This window comes from Nestor notabilis, unplaced genomic scaffold, assembly GCF_000696875.1.
Source record: "Nestor notabilis isolate BGI_N333 unplaced genomic scaffold, ASM69687v1 scaffold4606, whole genome shotgun sequence".
NCBI classification, from domain to species: Eukaryota; Metazoa; Chordata; class Aves; order Psittaciformes; family Psittacidae; genus Nestor; species Nestor notabilis.
The window spans coordinates 69441-86604 of NW_009932205.1; the positions used below are offsets into that span (position 1 = coordinate 69441).

The 17164-nt window shown below is 43.2% G+C and overlaps 1 protein-coding gene across 1 annotated transcript; it reads left to right on the forward strand.

Annotated features, from left to right (window-relative positions):
- Positions 1-800: 800 nt before the first annotated feature.
- On the forward strand, positions 801-7447 carry MSRB2 (methionine sulfoxide reductase B2; the record flags this gene model as incomplete). Its single annotated transcript, XM_010016247.1, has 4 exons — positions 801-953; positions 1914-1990; positions 5679-5826; positions 7348-7447. Coding segments are annotated over exons 1-4 (478 nt in total), but the record flags the coding sequence as incomplete, so codon positions are not given.
- Between the last annotated feature and the right edge of the window lie 9717 nt (positions 7448-17164).

The window sequence follows — 17164 nt, forward strand, 5'->3', positions numbered from 1 at the left end:
CCACAGGGCAAGGGTCAATGGGTTCAAACTTCAACAGGGAAAGTTCAGGTTAGATGTAAGGAAGTTCTTTGCTGTGAGGGTGGTGAGGCACTGGAATGGGTTGCCCGAGGAAGTTGTGAATGCTCCAACCCTGTCGGTGTTCAAGGCCAGGTTGGACAGAGCCTTGGGTGACATGGTTTAGTGCGAGGTGTCCCTGCCTATGTCGGAGGGGTTGGAACTAGATGATCTTAAGGTCCTTTCCAGCCCAAACCATTCTGTGATTCGTAAGAGGCATTGCTGGAGGTTCTGCACCATTATGGGTGACTTCTCTCCGATTGTGTGTCCCTCACATAACTATGGCCCCTTTTCTTTTGGGCTGTAGGTGTTTCTTTCTTCCACTGCTCCTTATCACTTTTCACAGAGGTGTGTGGAAGTTGCTAACCTTTGACAGCCCATAAATGAGCATTAGTTGTGGTGTCTGAGGGTTTCCAAGAGGCAAACTGCCAAAGCTTTCAGTGATACCCAGGGATGAGGAAGGAGCACCAAGCATACCAGCAGTTGTCCTAAGCTATAACAGACAGCTGTGCTGGCTGGGTGGATGGTGCCTTGGGTTGTAAGTGCCCATTTCCAATCAGAGCCTTCCCAAGTGGTATGCTGGAGCTGCAGTCTTTATGTTTCACACAGAATGGAAAGCAGATGCAAAGTCCTGCACTCACTCCTGCTCTTATGTCCCTGAACTGCCCTCCTGTGCTCTGTCTGTGCCCGTAGAAACTGGGAGAATTGAGGTAATGATGGAAAGCATCAACAGAGTCTAAGTTGAAATGGTTTTAAAATTAATGCAGATTATCTTTCTGTGTCTGACTGAAGGCACAGGCTCTCTGACTAAACAAGCTGAAGCAACTGCTGCTGCCGACTGGAAAGAAAAATTGACTCCAGAGCAATTCTACGTAACAAGACAAAAAGGAACTGAACCGGTAAGCAAAAGCATTAATGCTGTCCAAGGTTAAGCCACCTCCTCTGCCTGCTGGGCAGAGAAAAACCTGCTTTGGGGAGCTGTCAGTGCTCACTTGCTTCCGCTGCCTTCCCGTGGATGAAAGGTAGACTGGGCATACTGAATTGGGTGGATTCTGTTCTGATCCAGACTGGTTTACAGATGAAAAAACTGTCTACATTCTTTTCATATTTTGTTGGAGCTTTTTTCCTCTGGGATACTGCCAGCTCAGCCAGCTGTGTGGCAGTAGTGGAGGCCTCTCCAGAGCGGAGGGAGAAGATGATACTTAGGTCCTGTAGTCCCCTATTTTTGACCATACGTAGATTAGCTATGGAAATCTTATACATAGCACTCCATTCAGGAGCTGGGTATCACTCGTGTGCCACATCACCACCCACCTTGTCCCAGTGCTTTGCTTCCTTCGGTGATGGAGGCCAAGTAGTGTTGTAGGTGTCCCCAGCCCAAAGCCGGAGCTTCTGCACGCGTGGAGCATGTACCATGAGATTAAATCATGTGAACCGTGCAGAAATCCTTATCTATAAAATAAGGATCCCAGTTCCAGACCATGTAGGAAGGAGAGAGTCCCTTTGTAGAGCCACTTTGAAGTCGTGGCACTCCACAGCAGAGCCCTGGTCTTTGGGATCCTGAACATTTCACAAGTTCCTCGGAGGTCACGACTCCGGCCCTGGTACCTGGATGATTTATGCATCTGACTGCTCCTGAAGTTTCTGGGGGCAGGGGGTAGTCTTCACTATTAGTGCAAAGGCATCCTCCCCTTCATTTCTTTAGGCTGCTAATGTTTGTTCTTCAAAGCCCTCCTGTGAAGCCTTCTTTTTATGGTTTTTCTCCTGTTTTGAATCTGATTCCTACATGCTTGTTCCAGATGGTGAGCTTTTAAAGACCTGCATTATTAACTTCCCTTTTTTTCTTCCTTTTTTAAAAGCCATTTAGTGGGATCTATCTGAATAACACAGAATCAGGAATATACTGCTGCGTGTGCTGCAATGCCCCACTGTTCAGGTAACAGCCTTTAGATTTCATGGCATCCTTAAAATGTCCAAACTATGATAGGAGAAGCAGTATCTTTTCATGAGAGGAATGGGAAGCTTAGGTCAGAAGAACCTTTGGTGCCAGAGTGCTATGTACAAGATTTCCAGGATACCTGTGGTGATACAGGTACAAGAGGAGCCCTTTTCTCGAGCATGTGAGGGTCTCCAGTGGCCAGCAGGCAGTAGTTGCTACTTTAAGGTCTGCCTTTCTCTCCCACCACACGTGCTTTTGTCCTTTTGGTTGATTATAATTCTCTGTTTAAGGGAATTATAAGCCACAAAGTAAATGTATTTATGTGTGAGTATCACTGCTTGCTTGCTTTGTTCTCGTGCTCTTCCACAGCTGACTTCTGCCACTTAAGCTGCTGGGCTAGAGAGACCTTTGTCCTGCCTTTCTCTAGCTCTTACGTTCTTACTGCTGGGTCCCTCATGCTGGAGCTGAGACCTTCTCTTCACCTCCACCCCCTTCTTGCTCCCTAAATTAAATTCCACTATTTTTGCCTTTTTGGTTACGTTTACTTTTTAAAACCTGACTGCAAATGACTGTGCTATTAACCTCTCTGCTCTTTACAATACTGTATATTTTGCACCTTCATTGAAGTCTAAGTAAAAGGAAGTAGAATGTCTCAGAGTAGGATGTTCAGAGGGTGTTCTGTTCTCTGTAAGTGAACCAGAAAAGGCAGTTCCTCATATTTTTGATCTAGAAAATAGTCTTTATTTATCCCTAACTGAGAGTTCAATGGAATATGGCTGATATGCCCATTTTTATGAAGACTTGAAAGGTTGCAGCACGGATCAGAACTTCAATGGGAAGCTGAGGAACAAAAGATCTGGATAGTAAGAAAGGCGGGAAAATGCAATGGCTGTATTAAAAATAAACCTAAACTAAGCAATTAAATGGTAAAATTGGAGGCTGATAACTGTGAATTGTTAGTTTGCCTGTGGCCAAGTACAGAAAACTATTGTTATGCAAACAAATATTTGCTTAAGCGTATCTTTTTCTGCAGAGATTTGCTAATAAACACTTTTACGTGCATTTACTTCAGAACCTAGAATGCATTGCAAAATATTCTGAAGACAAATACGAAACTTAAAAATACCTCTGGAAAATTCAGACAAATCAGAGAAATTTTAAATTATTAATCTGTGCAGGAGTTCCTTCAATTCCCTCAAATGTGCCTTCAATTTAGGCTTTGTCTTTTATTAGACAATAGATACTGACAGGCCAACATGAAGAGAGACGAGCACTGGAGGGAATTGCTTCTGCTGCTAAACTAATAACAAAACAACAATATAACCAAACAGTCATGCTGCTTTTTGCAGTATCCAGCTCTCAGAGAGCATAGGCACTTTTGTTTAAAGCATAAAATAATGCTGAGCCTTACAGGCTGATACAGAGAATTAAAAATCCCTAAACTTACAGAAAAAAAAAAGCAACCTCTTAAGAAAATTGAAAATTATTAAATGTGCAAAATGGTCTGAAAATATCTTTTCCGTGAATGCATTAGGTTGTGGAGGACCCTAGCAATGAGGGAAAATATGGTATTTGATAAGAGATCATTCATCATATTGATTTCCTAGTGTATTAAAAATGCCTTTTCTTTTTCAAATGCATTAGATCATTAGCTACAGGTAAACATACGAAGCATTTCCGCCTTTCTTTCAACGTATACATGTGTGTGTATACATTTTTACCAGAATTTATTACCCCCTGCTACCAAATATTCATTTGAAAGAGCTGGCAATACGCAGAACAAACCCCTAACCTTTATAGATAGCAAATTGTGGTGCTTTAATGAAATCTCAAACCTTCAGCGAACCATAAACCTACAGCTGAGATTCATACAGCAAAAAGCACTTTTTAGAATTATCTGGATTCCATCCAGGATGACTGAAATAGGGATCAAAGTAAATGACATGTGCTGGAGGAATGGTGTGTCGAAGGCTAATCTAATGCATATGTTTAGGGAAAGTCCATTTATCCATAAATTAAGTGGTGAAATACTTCAAAGGATAAATATGATCTTGAACAGCAATATTTTTGGGTACTAAAATGTTTCTATTAGGGAATCTAAGTGATATTACTATTAGTAAAACCACACAGAGACCATTTGTGTTGAGAGCTAGTTTAACAGTTCACAAGATTGGGCCTTTAGCAGTGGAAAACATCTACAATATACTGAACTATTGTGAGTGGCATGTGAAGGGCGCAGTCAGCCAGGGTCAGATGCAAAACCCACGTAGCATTAAAGACCTTCCTTGACTCGACAGGGTTTCAGAGAGGATCCTTGTACCTGTATATGAATAAGCAGAAGAATCCCTGTGTCAAAAGAGTTCCGATTGAAATATTTTGAAAATGAAAAAGAATCGGTGCAGGTATATGTCAGGGAAAGTCAGAAGTCATGTGCAGACATTTGTGTTCCCCCAGGTTATTCTTTGGGTCTCTGGCTGGTAGGCAAAGTGTTGGTGTGGTTTTGTAGCAAGGGGAGGCCGGGAGTGTTTTTTGGCTGGGGAGAAATAGGCCCGGAGCCCTAAATACATTCTCACATAAACACAAAGTCTGCAAACTGCATATTCTTTGGTGCAGCCTGCTTCTGTGCTGTGTCCTGTTTCTCGCCAGTTTTAAGGAAGGGAGGAGGTAGGAGATCTTTTCTTATGGGTTGTCATGGGTGGATGTGAAGGACTGAGCAACAGCTCCCCCAGAAATGAGCCTCTGGTCATTCTGCATTTACAGATTCTCCTTTATTTCCACAGTTGCATTGCTTAAAGACAGCCCTGTACAGTTAATTATACAACACGTGCTGAAGCATGTCCTGTTCTTTGGGTTGGATTTTTTAAGCTTTTAGCCCACTTTGTTTGTCTTGTCTTTCTAAAAGGCACTGCGAGTAAGATTTTCATGTTTTTCTCCACTGAATTAATGTCCCGCCAAAATATACATGATCTATTCTGATTTTGCTTTAAATTCTGTATTGGCTAATGGACTCACCCCGATCACAGAAAAGCTGCTGCTGGTGTTGGTGTCTCCCTCCACCACTAGATGCCAGTAAGAGCATTGGGTGTGTGAAATGGGATAAACTATGGAAAATGAGGAGGAAACGGTCGTGCTGGGTCTCCAGACCACTTACCCTATGAGTAAGTGAGTCTGTCTTCATTTCTCACTCTAACTCACACTAGGCCACTCCTCACTAGGAGAAAGAACTTACTGCTATCAAAGCTTGCACATCTTAGGAATTACCTAATTAGGAATTACCTGATTTCTGTACGCTAAATCCCCAAAATATTTTCTGATCATATTTTCCAACATGCTCTAGGTTTTAATATGCACCTAAACAGGATTCATAATCCTGGATGTTAACAGGAGGCACCCAGAAGTGCCTCAGTTGTTGGAAAAAGTTTTTTTCAAGCTTTATAGAATGCCAGTCTGTCAGTGAAACAGAAACAGTGAAGCAAAAGCTCATGTTGTGGACTGATCGAGAATTCCCTTTGGAAAAGAGCTTCCAGCACAGTTTGATGCCAGTGAGAAAACTTATACTGTGCCAAATATTATTAATGCAGTACAAGACAGGGATGAGGGGAAAAATCCAATGTTCTTATGAAAATCAGATTTTTTTGTGACATGTCTGTTATTTATTAAGAAGAAGATCTGATTTCCCCTATAGCTCAGAAAAGAAGTACAATTCTGGGACTGGATGGCCATCGTTTTCTGAGGCTTACGGTACCTGTGACAGAGATGAAAGCAATACCAATATCAAGAGACGACCAGATAACTCATTGGGATCAACTAGAACTGAAGTTGTCTGCAAACAGGTATGTTTATTTTGGAGGTGATACCCAAAGACCCACGTCTTAACAAATAAATTTCCTTTGTGCCCATGAATGAATCTACCTGAATACAATAGTGAGAGTTACTATTAGTAATAGTGATTGTCACTGCAACTGTTCGAACACATGAGTAGTTTGAAGTATCAAGTATAGGCAGTTGGTTTGGGTTGAAGAAATGATGTGACTAGGGAGAGTAGTTCTTTAAGTATAGCCAAGGGCTGGACTTCAGACAGAAAATGTATTCAGATGACCTCAGGTGAACTGCAGGAGGTGACCAGAGAGAGTAGAAGGGACTCTTGAGATTTAGCCCACATATTTGCCCCATCGCAGGGGCAGTTCTTCCTGATGCAGTCCTCCTAAATGTTTGCTGAAGCTGTTCTTAAAATGTGCAGTGATGGAGACACCACAGCCATTGAAGCTTACTACTGTTTGCCCTGCACAGTGGTGGTTGTGCCCTGCATCTTCGCAGCTATCTTCTATGGGTTCTCTTATTCCACAGAAGCCACCCTTCTATTTTGAGTAGCTATTTTGACTCCCTCAGTCATCAATTTTCTAGACTAAGAAGGGCTGTTTCTTTTTATGCAGTGGTTTTTAATGCACTAGTCATCTTGTTGCTCTGTTTTGCCCTCTTTCCAATTGATCATTTTCCTTCTTGAAGTACAGCACAAACCTGGACATAACACTGCAGGTGTGCCTAGCCTGCAGCAGAGGTTAGAGGCTCTGTAGGTATGTTACAGATAGTGTTCCTGGTTTTACACCTTTACCTTTCCACAGGCCATGACCCATACTTGTTTTAGGACCTCCTGTAATACCCAGGTCCTCTTTTAAAGAACTACCACCCCTAGCTACTTCTTCCCAACCCTAAATCTGTGCTTTTGTTAAGGTATAAAAGTATGCAGTTGAGTTAAATTAATTGCATCTTAGGCTTTTGGGTTTGGGGTTTTTTTTTGCTTGTTTTTTCCAAACTGTTAATATTGCTAATACTGCCCTCCAGTGTGCTTGCAGTCCATTCTAACAGGATTAGGTATTATCTGTAAATGTAACAAACACCTACTGCAGAGTTCATGTTTGCAGGAATATCCAGCAACCACCTTTTAAGCTGAAGGTAACCTTCCAATTATATAATAAGCCACTGACAGCTATTCTGAGTCTTATTTTTTTTTTCCGTCAGTAATTCTGGGGGGAAAATCCTAGTTGACTTGTGAGAAGGACCTACAGTGACTGCCTCAAGTAGTTTTCATTATATATTGAGATGTCTAGATCCTTCCTTTTATTTCCTATACTTTCTGTAGTACCTTCTGACTTCCTTTTCCGGGACCTGCTTGTTTGGGGGCAGATACTTGCCCACTGTCAAGAGGTGATTACTCCAGGATGTATTTCTGGTCTCTCCCCAAGACTCCCCCACCAACATAACAATGAATTCATCATACAAGTTTCTTGATTTGAGATAGTACCAAGTCGATCCATAATTGCAGTGGTAATGATGGTACTTAATTTCTGTTGCAGTGTGACGCCCATCTAGGCCATGTGTTTGATGACGGTCCCAAACCTTCTGGGCAGAGGTTCTGTATCAACAGTGTTTCATTAAACTTCAGACCAGGCTCTGGTCAGTGAGAAGTGGATCTCTGTGGCTTACGGAACATCCTCTCGCTGCTCGTACAACAGGCTTGTGAAGAACTCATGCTTTTAATATAGAACTCAGATTTTAGTACTTACACCACTGCAGCTTTGCTTTCCAGCTATGATCAGTGTTGATAAAATACATACTTTTGTGTTAAATCTTTGGCAGTCTGCTTTTTCATGGTTAGTGTGATGTAAGTGTTGATCCGTTTATTGTTTTTTTAATTAAAAATAAAATATCTATGCAATAGTTCACATTCATAATTATCAATATAAACTGCACTGAGGCTGCTGAAATGAAGTACTCTCCTGAACCTGACTTTGCCTGTGTTGAACAGTAGTTGTGGCATGCAGGAATACAGATGTACAAAAGCCAAAGCTTTTACTTCTGTAAAATCATCATATCCTTCTAAAGGGAAGTAAAAATAACATGAATATCCAAATAAGTTTGAGATGGGTTTTTTTTCCTGATGTGAAAGGCCTTTAGCCAAGCCAAGTGACTTTTCCATGAACCCATGAAAGTAGAAGGAGGGCCTAATTAAAAGTATTCCAGGCAACGGAACCAGTGGAGGCATGGAGTCTTTCTTCTTTAAAATCAATGACTTTGATTTTATGTTCAATAGCTGAAGTAGGGTTTGCTCCAGCAATTTCCTCTTACAGAAATGATATGATAATAATGTAACAATCTGTGTAATATCTCCGGACTTCTCTTACCATTTGTGTATTTCAAAATAAAAATGAATGTGAAATTGACTGTACTGAGGGCAAAGAGGGTAGGAATCTGCATCAAAAAACATGTTCAGTAAAGTGATGCTTTTGTTCCGAACATGCGTTGTCTCTTCTTACTTGTACGTGTTTGTAAATAATTCTGTATTCTCCCAAGCTTTTTCACCATGGTTTGCTGTAACGGGAAAATAAATTGTATGGTTGTTAAATTGAGCTTTCCCACTTTCAGATTTTTTCCAGAGAAAATAATCTCTGAGTCAGAACATCAGCTTCACTAAACTGGCTGGATTTAAATGCTTCCCTGCTGAGAGTTACTAGGCAACATCTCATTTGGCTTTACCTATAACAGGCTGTTTCCATTCTCCCCACTTCGGTTGCCTCAGTAATAAAAAGGGTGTGTTCATTTACTAGTGTAGTCTTAAAACTGTTTAGTGTCTTCAGAAAATGGACCTCTGTTCCACTGAATTTACTTTGGCTTCTTCTGTCTTGGAGCTCTGCAGTTTTTCATTCTCCTGTACTTTGTACAGGAGAACTCTGTACGTCATAACTTCTACAAGCAACACATGAGGACAGTGATCACTACAGCCAACCTAAACCAGAGCAGCACAAAGGCTGTCAGAGGTGTGAAGCAGCAAGAATGAAGCAGACACTTGCTGCTGCTGGTGTTCTGTAGTGTCATAAATGGTGATGGTCATACTGCCATCGGAGGTCTCTGTTAACAGCACCCACATGCTGCTTGCTGTGCCTGCGCTGCATCATGCTCTGCCATGCAGAGATGCACTTGCATCACCTATTGCTGTTCTGACCAGGATGTATGTGCACAGCCTGCTCGGGTCTCTGCACCAGGTACAGTCTTCACAGGCTGCACGGAAATCAGCGTTCTCACATGCTCTGAATTCCTGTATCCCCCCTATCCCAATATACTTTTCATTCACTGGATAGGGTTTTTTCTTAAAATCTATTGCACAGCTACTGGTAAGGGGGTTTGGTCCTTACAGGCCTTCTTTAGTCAGGCAGCCCTCTCCCCTCTCCTCACCTTTCTCATCAGGAGAGGGTTGGTTCAGAAAGAAGTGTGACTAGAAGGTATCCCAGCTAGACTCCTGTGTTCAGCCAGATGCCAGTGGAGAAGCCAGCACCTGCCTGACTACAGTGACTTTTGGCTGGGATACCGAATTGAGCTGCTCCTCATTACTGCAAATGGCAGAAAGTAGGAAGAGCACTGGCAAAACACTTGTTTCTTGCCTGTCCCCACAGTCGCACTGGTCTCACTGGCACCTTTTATGGGTGAGACTGGATGCCATACAAACAAAACAGACCATGGAGCTGACAAAACAAGTATCCACACACAGATGTGTGCAAACTGCACTCAGTTTAGTACCTTGCATGTACACAGTTGATGGAAACCAGCTCTTAGGGAACTGGCAAGTTACTATTACTGACAGAGGAAGCTTGCCTGAGCAGAGAACGCATTTATTTTACACGTGTAAACATCACTTCATGCAACTGGAGACATTTGGGCTAAGCAGCAACTGGTGCCTCCTCACTCATACAGGAGGATGACCTGAGGAAAGAGTCATGTAAGATCCCAGTTTGGCTTGTGCAGTGTTAATTACACACATGTAATCATATGAGCAGACTCGTATCTTCAAGGACAGCAGCTGAACTGCGCTACACTGATATGTCACCAAGCAAACAGCATAAAGCACAACTCTACTGCCCCAGAGAAACCAGACACTGAGCTAAGCAACCTTGTTCTGCTAATTGAAAAGAAAATTGGGGGAAAAGGAGGGTTTGGCTTTCACCATGTGTGTAAAATCAAAGTAGTGGCACATCACCTTTCAGTGTGGTTGTGTATCCCACAGTTTGGAGTAGCTATATTGAGAGGCATTTGAATATCCTGCCCCTTACACTTCACTGTAAATCTGAAAGTGTTTAGGTGTCCATATGTATCCATGTGTATATATTGGCAGAGGAACAGGGGAAATAAACTCCTCTGCGAGCACGGCCAGTAATCAATTTGGAATAAAAACCAAAATCAACAGGAGCCCTGTTACCACTCCCAGCCCTCTTCATTGTGGGCAGCTTGCACCTCTTCTAGTAAAACACAGCCATGCAAATGATGCAGGACTGAGCAGAAGAAAAGGGAAGGGAAGAATGTGTGGAGGAAATGGTGTGAAATTCTTGAACTGGCTCTTGTGATGCCTTTTTTTTCCCCACGGTCTGACTCAGATTCTCTGCTGTATCAGCTAGTGCCTGGAACTGGTTGCACAGCAATCTTGAGCACTGAGGTGGGGATAAGGCAGAGGTTTCTTAACACATCCGTCTTATTACATTATCACCTGTGAAAAATTACATGGATCAAATGGGTTACTCCTCAGTAGTCCTTTATAAAATGGCATCTTTGACAGCCTTGTTTTCCATTGTTTGTCTTACAGTGCAAGATGGGGGAAGGGCCATGTTCGTTTGAGTTCAAGTTAAGCATTACTATTCTTAGGCTAACAATTAATTCTGAGTGTGCGCCAAGATCTGTGTGTATAAAACTGCAGGCTGTCTGTGTCTTTGGTTTTACCGTTCCCTCTGCTGGCTTTTTATTCTCTATATATCAGCTTGAACTTCTATATTTCACTTGTAAGACACATCACAGCTTGGTCCCACTTTGTGCTTTGTCTCAGACATGCTGATGGTACTGGTCTGTGCTCTGCCAGAAATGTCTGCCTTCATAAAATTAAGGTCAAGTTTTCTTCAAATACATTTGTGCTTCATCCTGGGCTACCAAAACCAAAGAGGAGATCCATCTAAGACTCTGCAAGGCTACTTAGTTACCCTGCCTTTTCCTGGCCTCCTCCCTGAAATTTGCATCTCTCAGTATGCACATAGAGCACATCTGGTGTACTCTGACAGTTACACCGGCCATAATGATGCCACTGTTACCTTGTGCTTCATGCCTCTGCCAGGGGAATCCCTGTGACATCTCTCATCATGTATTTGAGCTTATGTCCCATGATGATTCATTTATGGAAACTAGTTTTACGTCTATAAACAGAGTTGTTCACCTTTGTGGTTTCATCCTCGTGTGATGTAAACTGCGGGACGTTCATGACCTCTGACAGTAAGCTCTTTAGGGCAGGGAACTTCATTATCTTCTTTGTCTGTGGTACCAACCGCACTAGGACAGACCCCAGCTAAAGGCCCAAAGTGTTATAATGGATAATAAAGACCAATAATAATGGAAGACATTACTAAAGAGTATCACAGGCTACAAGAATTTTCACAGGTACCTGCACTGACTTTGTACCTCCATAGCAAATGCTTGGAAGAGCAGTTGCTTCTCTGAGCTGACTGTAGTCTGCCAGGCAACTGCAGATTTATGTTCCATTCTTCACATCAGAGAAGTTTTTCAACATTGTTATTTCATTAATTAGTTCCAGTGATGATACTTTTTTATCCCATTGTGGTTTTAAATAACCTTTTTATAAATCTTAATTGAGGTTTCTACATAATTCTTAAGAGGCTTTAACATCTTAAATAAACCATTTAAAGACTTTCTTAGTTTTTGCAGCATCTCTACAAGGCAAGTAATTATTCTGGATTTTACTGAGGGAAGACTTGATGAAAAGAATTTAATTGACTTGCTCAAGACCACAAATTAAATTTGCAGCCACACCAGAATTAGACTCTGCATGGCTCCTAACACTGTTCCTATCTTCAGACTCTGCCTTTTCTAAAACTTGTTTTGGTACTTGATTGCTTGGTGGAAGGTGAATTATCGAAAGAGAGGAGGTAAAATTAGCATATGTTTTTTCCAGCTATGTTATTAAAACCAAAGCTAAGCCAACTAGGGCAACTTCGGCACATAAAGAGCAATACTTGACCTCTTCCTCAGAGCAAAGGTGGTACGCGCTTGGTTGGGAATTAGGCCACAGTATTCTCTGACTGGGCTGCATATTGCCATGCAGTCTAAAACGAACTAATGTTCTTCACGTTTCAAGACAGCTTCAGGTAGAAGTGATGCAAGGTAGCTTGCTAACAGTAACTTCTGGGAGACAGCATGGGGTTTTTTTGTGAGCACAAGGAGTGGGTTACTCTTACCTTACTAGGTAAGAGTAGGAAACCTTCACGTTCCTTTCACCAGAAATCGTAGTGCCCATTATTTTAGCCACATATCCACAGAACTGTAGTGATGCCCTTTTCTGTTGCACCATGTTGCATATCATTTGGATTCTCATTTAAGTTTGTTGACAACTGGACTCTGGTCGGAACAAGAGAAGAAGAGAAACATTTCTCAGACCAAAAATAGGATTTCGCTAGCCCAGAACATCTCCAGTATGAGGTGGCTCAGGAGGCAGCGTGCATGAGAAGGAACTGAAGAAGTCTCAGTTTGGGTTTTGCTTTATTCTGGTTTAGAACAAGATAGTGAGGACTTAGCCAGTACTCCTAAGCATGTTTGTGTTTTATAGTGTTCAACCTCAGCCCTACTGTGCAGAAAAAATGAGCTCTGTCACCACATGACTGAACTGCCTCCTATTCTGTTCACTTAATGACTTTTTGCTCTTGGCAGTGAAGTGTTTTAAACCATATTCCTGTGCCTGTCCAACCTCCTGCTATACCCAAGTGATGAGCTGCGGTAACACTACCCTCACAGTGTGTGGTGTAATGCTCAGCACCCCATCAACCTCATGGATTTCACAGCTCTTTACACATAAATGATGCCTAGCCCCAGCCCTTTGAGGTAGTGATGAGCCACATGTCACAGAATAGGAAGCTGAGGGACAGCTGTGGGAAGTGACTCGCCCACAGTCCCCTGGGGCAGGGAAATCTGGTTACAGAAAGGGTTCTCAAAAGCTCTCCAAGTGTGAGCTGCTGCCAAAATTCACAAAGGCAGAGTAGTTTAAAAGCACAGCTCTTTATTGAAGAGGTGCCCAGATTTTTTCAAGACTAAAAGAATTTGTCTCAAGGCAGGTGTGTCCATGGGGACTGGTTTTAGCAAGGCTGGGGAATGTGTGTAGAAGAGATTGGCAGCTTGCCATGGGGCAGAAGAAAAAGAAATTCATGCCCATTATTGCGCTCCCTTTTAGTGTCTTCTCTTTTGTTGTTGTTTTTATTTTGTTTGCTCTGTAGTATCCTTCCCCTCTCCTCCTCAGAAATCCCTTTGTAATATCCCCCAGGCTCTAGCTTTCTTTATTGCACTCACCCTCACCTTGTGCCTGAGCTCTCCTAATTCCACACACCCAGCCCGCTTCTCTTTGTGCCAGAGAGATGATCAAACACACAGTCCTGTGCCCACATCTGAGTCAGCAGCTACTTGCACATGCTGGAGGTGGCTGTGAGGATCTGCCCTGCGGGCTCAGGAGAGGCTGACAGAGCAGGCATAAGCTGTGCTCATCCAGCTCACCTCCTTTGTGCACACGGTTTGACAGCATTTACAAAGTGACTTCCAAAAGAACCTGTCAGGAACTGAACCTGCCACAGAAATCAGGAAAAAGAAAACAGAAAAGTCATCAGGATGCTCGAGTAACCTGCTTAGTTCTGGAAACAAAGACTGTGATGCCCTGATGCACTTTTGATGTGGCAGGGCATATGGGATGTAGAAACGCAGGCTACGGCCAGGTCGTCTTTGCTCAGGTGTCATTTCCGGGAGATCTGAAGATGGATCCAGACATCTTGTGATGGGAGGAAGGAACAGGAAAGAATAGCAAAGTGTCTTGCACAGCTGTTAGGAAAGAGGCAAAGGCAACAAAAGGTGCTGGAGGAAGGTGCTGGAGTCAAAGATGGACAACGAGCATTTGTGTTTTCCTTTCCAGAAGGAGTCAGCACTGAAGGATGGGGACACAGAAGCATGTAGGACTGAAAGCATGGAGAGGACTGCAGCTAAAGAGCTGACTGTGAGCTCTCAGGGATGAGGGAGCTGAGAGCAATCCTTCCTGGTGTGACAGTCTCTTGGGGACAGTTCTGACAGAGCCATGGGATGCCTATGCATTTTCTTGGATTACTGAAGGAAAAAGCCTTGTGAAGGGCTAGGATCTGAGCAGAGCTAGAAGCAGGTGTTCATGTTTTAGAAGTTCAGGAGATTGACCTCACTGTTAATCAGAATACCAGGTGCAAAATGAACCCTCACACATTCACTGCCCCAGGAATGACCCTATTCCCAATCCAGAAAATGTTCCCTCCCTGTTTCAGGCTTTACATTACCTCTTAGTCCTGGGCCTCTCCCCAGTGCACTTGGGTATTCACGCTTGGGTCCATTATGAACAAAGGTCATTAAACCTTGTCATGTACACTATGTCTAGCTGGAGTTTCCTTAGGCCCCCAGAGAAGGAAAAAAAGGGCCTCCAAGACACTTCTCCTTGGCAATAGCCCCAATAGCCTCTGCCTCTGGGCTTGGTCTGTAAGAAGGGCATTTTCCAAAACCTGATTACATGTAACTTTCTATGACCTTGTAGCCTTCGTTTTACTTTTATGAATGAATCTCTATTAAAAGCGGGGGGTAAATGTTTTTCCTTTGTCCCTCTTTCAGTTTACAAATTTGTCTTCTCCTATAGCCAGCTGTTAAAAGATTGGTTCTGCCCCTGCTTTCACCTTTCTTGTTTTATCAGCTGAGACATCAAACTGAGGGCCTGACCACTTGGTGTTAAAGATCCATGGCTCTTTTTGTAAGGCAGTGGCCTGGCCAACTCTAGACTCTAAATGCTGCCTTGTCTTACAGTTTGAGTTAGCCTCTCACACCCTAAATGGCAAGGCGTCGTTGCCTTGAGCAATGAACAGCTTCTCTGTCCTAATTCAGGGGTGACAGCAGTTAAGCAACAGGGGAAAGAAACTGCGTATTTCTGATGTATGAGCACTGCTGAGAGAACTTTTTTAGCTCTTGCAAATTGTTTGACATCCGCAGATGAAAAGGGCTGTAGAAATGCTTGTGACGGCTTATTATTTTGGGTCTGTTGCTGTTCTTATTTCTATTACCCCTGTGCCAATTACCTTCTTTTCTGCAAGATTTCACCTCCTTGCTCTACACCTTCCCCAAGAATAGGCAGAAATTGCAAATAAAAAACCCCATTGCCTAAAACTGATGAACTGCTCCAAAAGACACAGTAAAACTCCTCCACTCTGCCCATGTCCAGTATTTAACTAAGCCCACTAAGCACCTCTCCACAGATAACTACGGCTGATCAGAGATTTTCATCTGTACTTGAAATGACTTCCCAGCCTGCGGAAAGCACAGCAGTGGCTGTGTACAGTTTTGGGATCCTGGTCTGTGGAGGTATGGTGTATGGGTAGGTGGTTTTGGAGAGGGATGGACTACTCAGGGTAGTAGTATCACTACCAGCAGTAGATGCACACTTCTGAGTGACTACTCAGAGTGACCTCAAAATACATAAACCCAAAAAATATTCACTATGCCAGAATATTTTGACAATTCTCCCCGAGAACATTGCTCTGCAGTGACCTCTAGGGTACGTTTGCTTTTAACCCTGCTGCAACCTTAGATCACCTAGAAAAAACAGCTTCTCCCAAACAGGTTACACGGACCTACTTTCCCTCCTAAGACTGGCTTGTGCCGTTGCCAGTCTCAAATTCTTTCTCCACACAATGCCTTAGGTAGGGCACGTATGGCAAAGAGAGTCTTGTTATCTCCAGTTTGCTGCTGCATCAAAGGAAGTTGCAGATGCTCCACATGGATCTGATCCCATACCCTTTGAAGTCAATCAAAACCCTTCCCTCGACCTCTCATTCAATTCCCCTCTCTCAGTAGCTCCTTATGCAAATCATAGTCTATTTTGTCTGTCTCTCTAACAAAATCAACACGTTTTGAGCATATCCCTTTGTGGAACCTGGTGGAAAACCTTTCAAATTTCTTGTTCTCTTCTTCTGAAGATGTGTGAATTGAAAGCAGATTAGCGCTATCCAAAGGGGGGAAGAAGCAAGCCCTGACCCTGCAAACCTGTGGAAGTACCGATTACTGACAGCTATTATCACTCTGACTGCAGTAGGAATGCTCACCTGGGTAACAGCCAGGAGGAACAGGCCTCAGACAGGGACCTGCTGAAAATCAGACACAATGCAAATGAATGCAGGGTACTTGAGAGCAGAAGGTTGTCAGGAAGCCAAACTGGAAAGAGCTGGCTAAGCCTAAAATGAAATTGTCTGCATTTGCTAAGATACATAAATAAATAAATAAAATTATGAATAAAATAAAGGCTGGAAGTATAGACTACACAAGTTCTAGAAAGCTCATGACTAACCTGTTAAAAATGAGACCAAAATTCACAGTAGAGTCTAAAACTAAAAAACGGGGAGCCCTACTCGTGATGATTGGGATGCAATCCTAATGCTTTGTGTCTTTTAAGATAATCCTTATGTATTCATGTGCCAACAGCCTCCCTACCCCCCCTTAACAATTAAAAATCTGGGATACGGATTAAAGCGATAGCAGGTGGCAATCTAATTGCTATCAATCCTACATCTGAACCTCTCATTTGTCATATAAACTCAACAACAGCTGGCTCTCAACCCTGGTTATCCTCACAGCTATTACAACAGGTTCAAAGAAGGTATGGGTGCCGGGTCCTCTTCTGCACGCTGCCAAGGACCAAGGGGAGGAGAGGGGTGTACAGGTGCTGCGCTCTGCAGCAGCGAGATGAAGGCAGCAGCAGCTAAGCCCCCTTTTCGGTCATGGAGGGGGGACTCCGCATTCGTTATCCGATACCAGCTTCAGTCTTCACACTGAATCAAGGCGGGCTGAAGAACATCCTCCATGGTGGTTCACAGCCAGAAACCCGCAAGTCACCAAGGCAGCAGCACAGCAAGTGGGATGCACTGTTTTGAACAAGAATAAGCAAGAAAGCACATTTCTACCATTTTCTGGGCTGTTTTGGTCATACCGCAACGTTTGAGGCATTGCCGTGCCTTGGCGAGCCTGGCTGGTTGGGGGAGGGGTTCGCCCGCTTTGGTGCGCTGTGGAAAGGGAAGGGGTGGGTGGGCA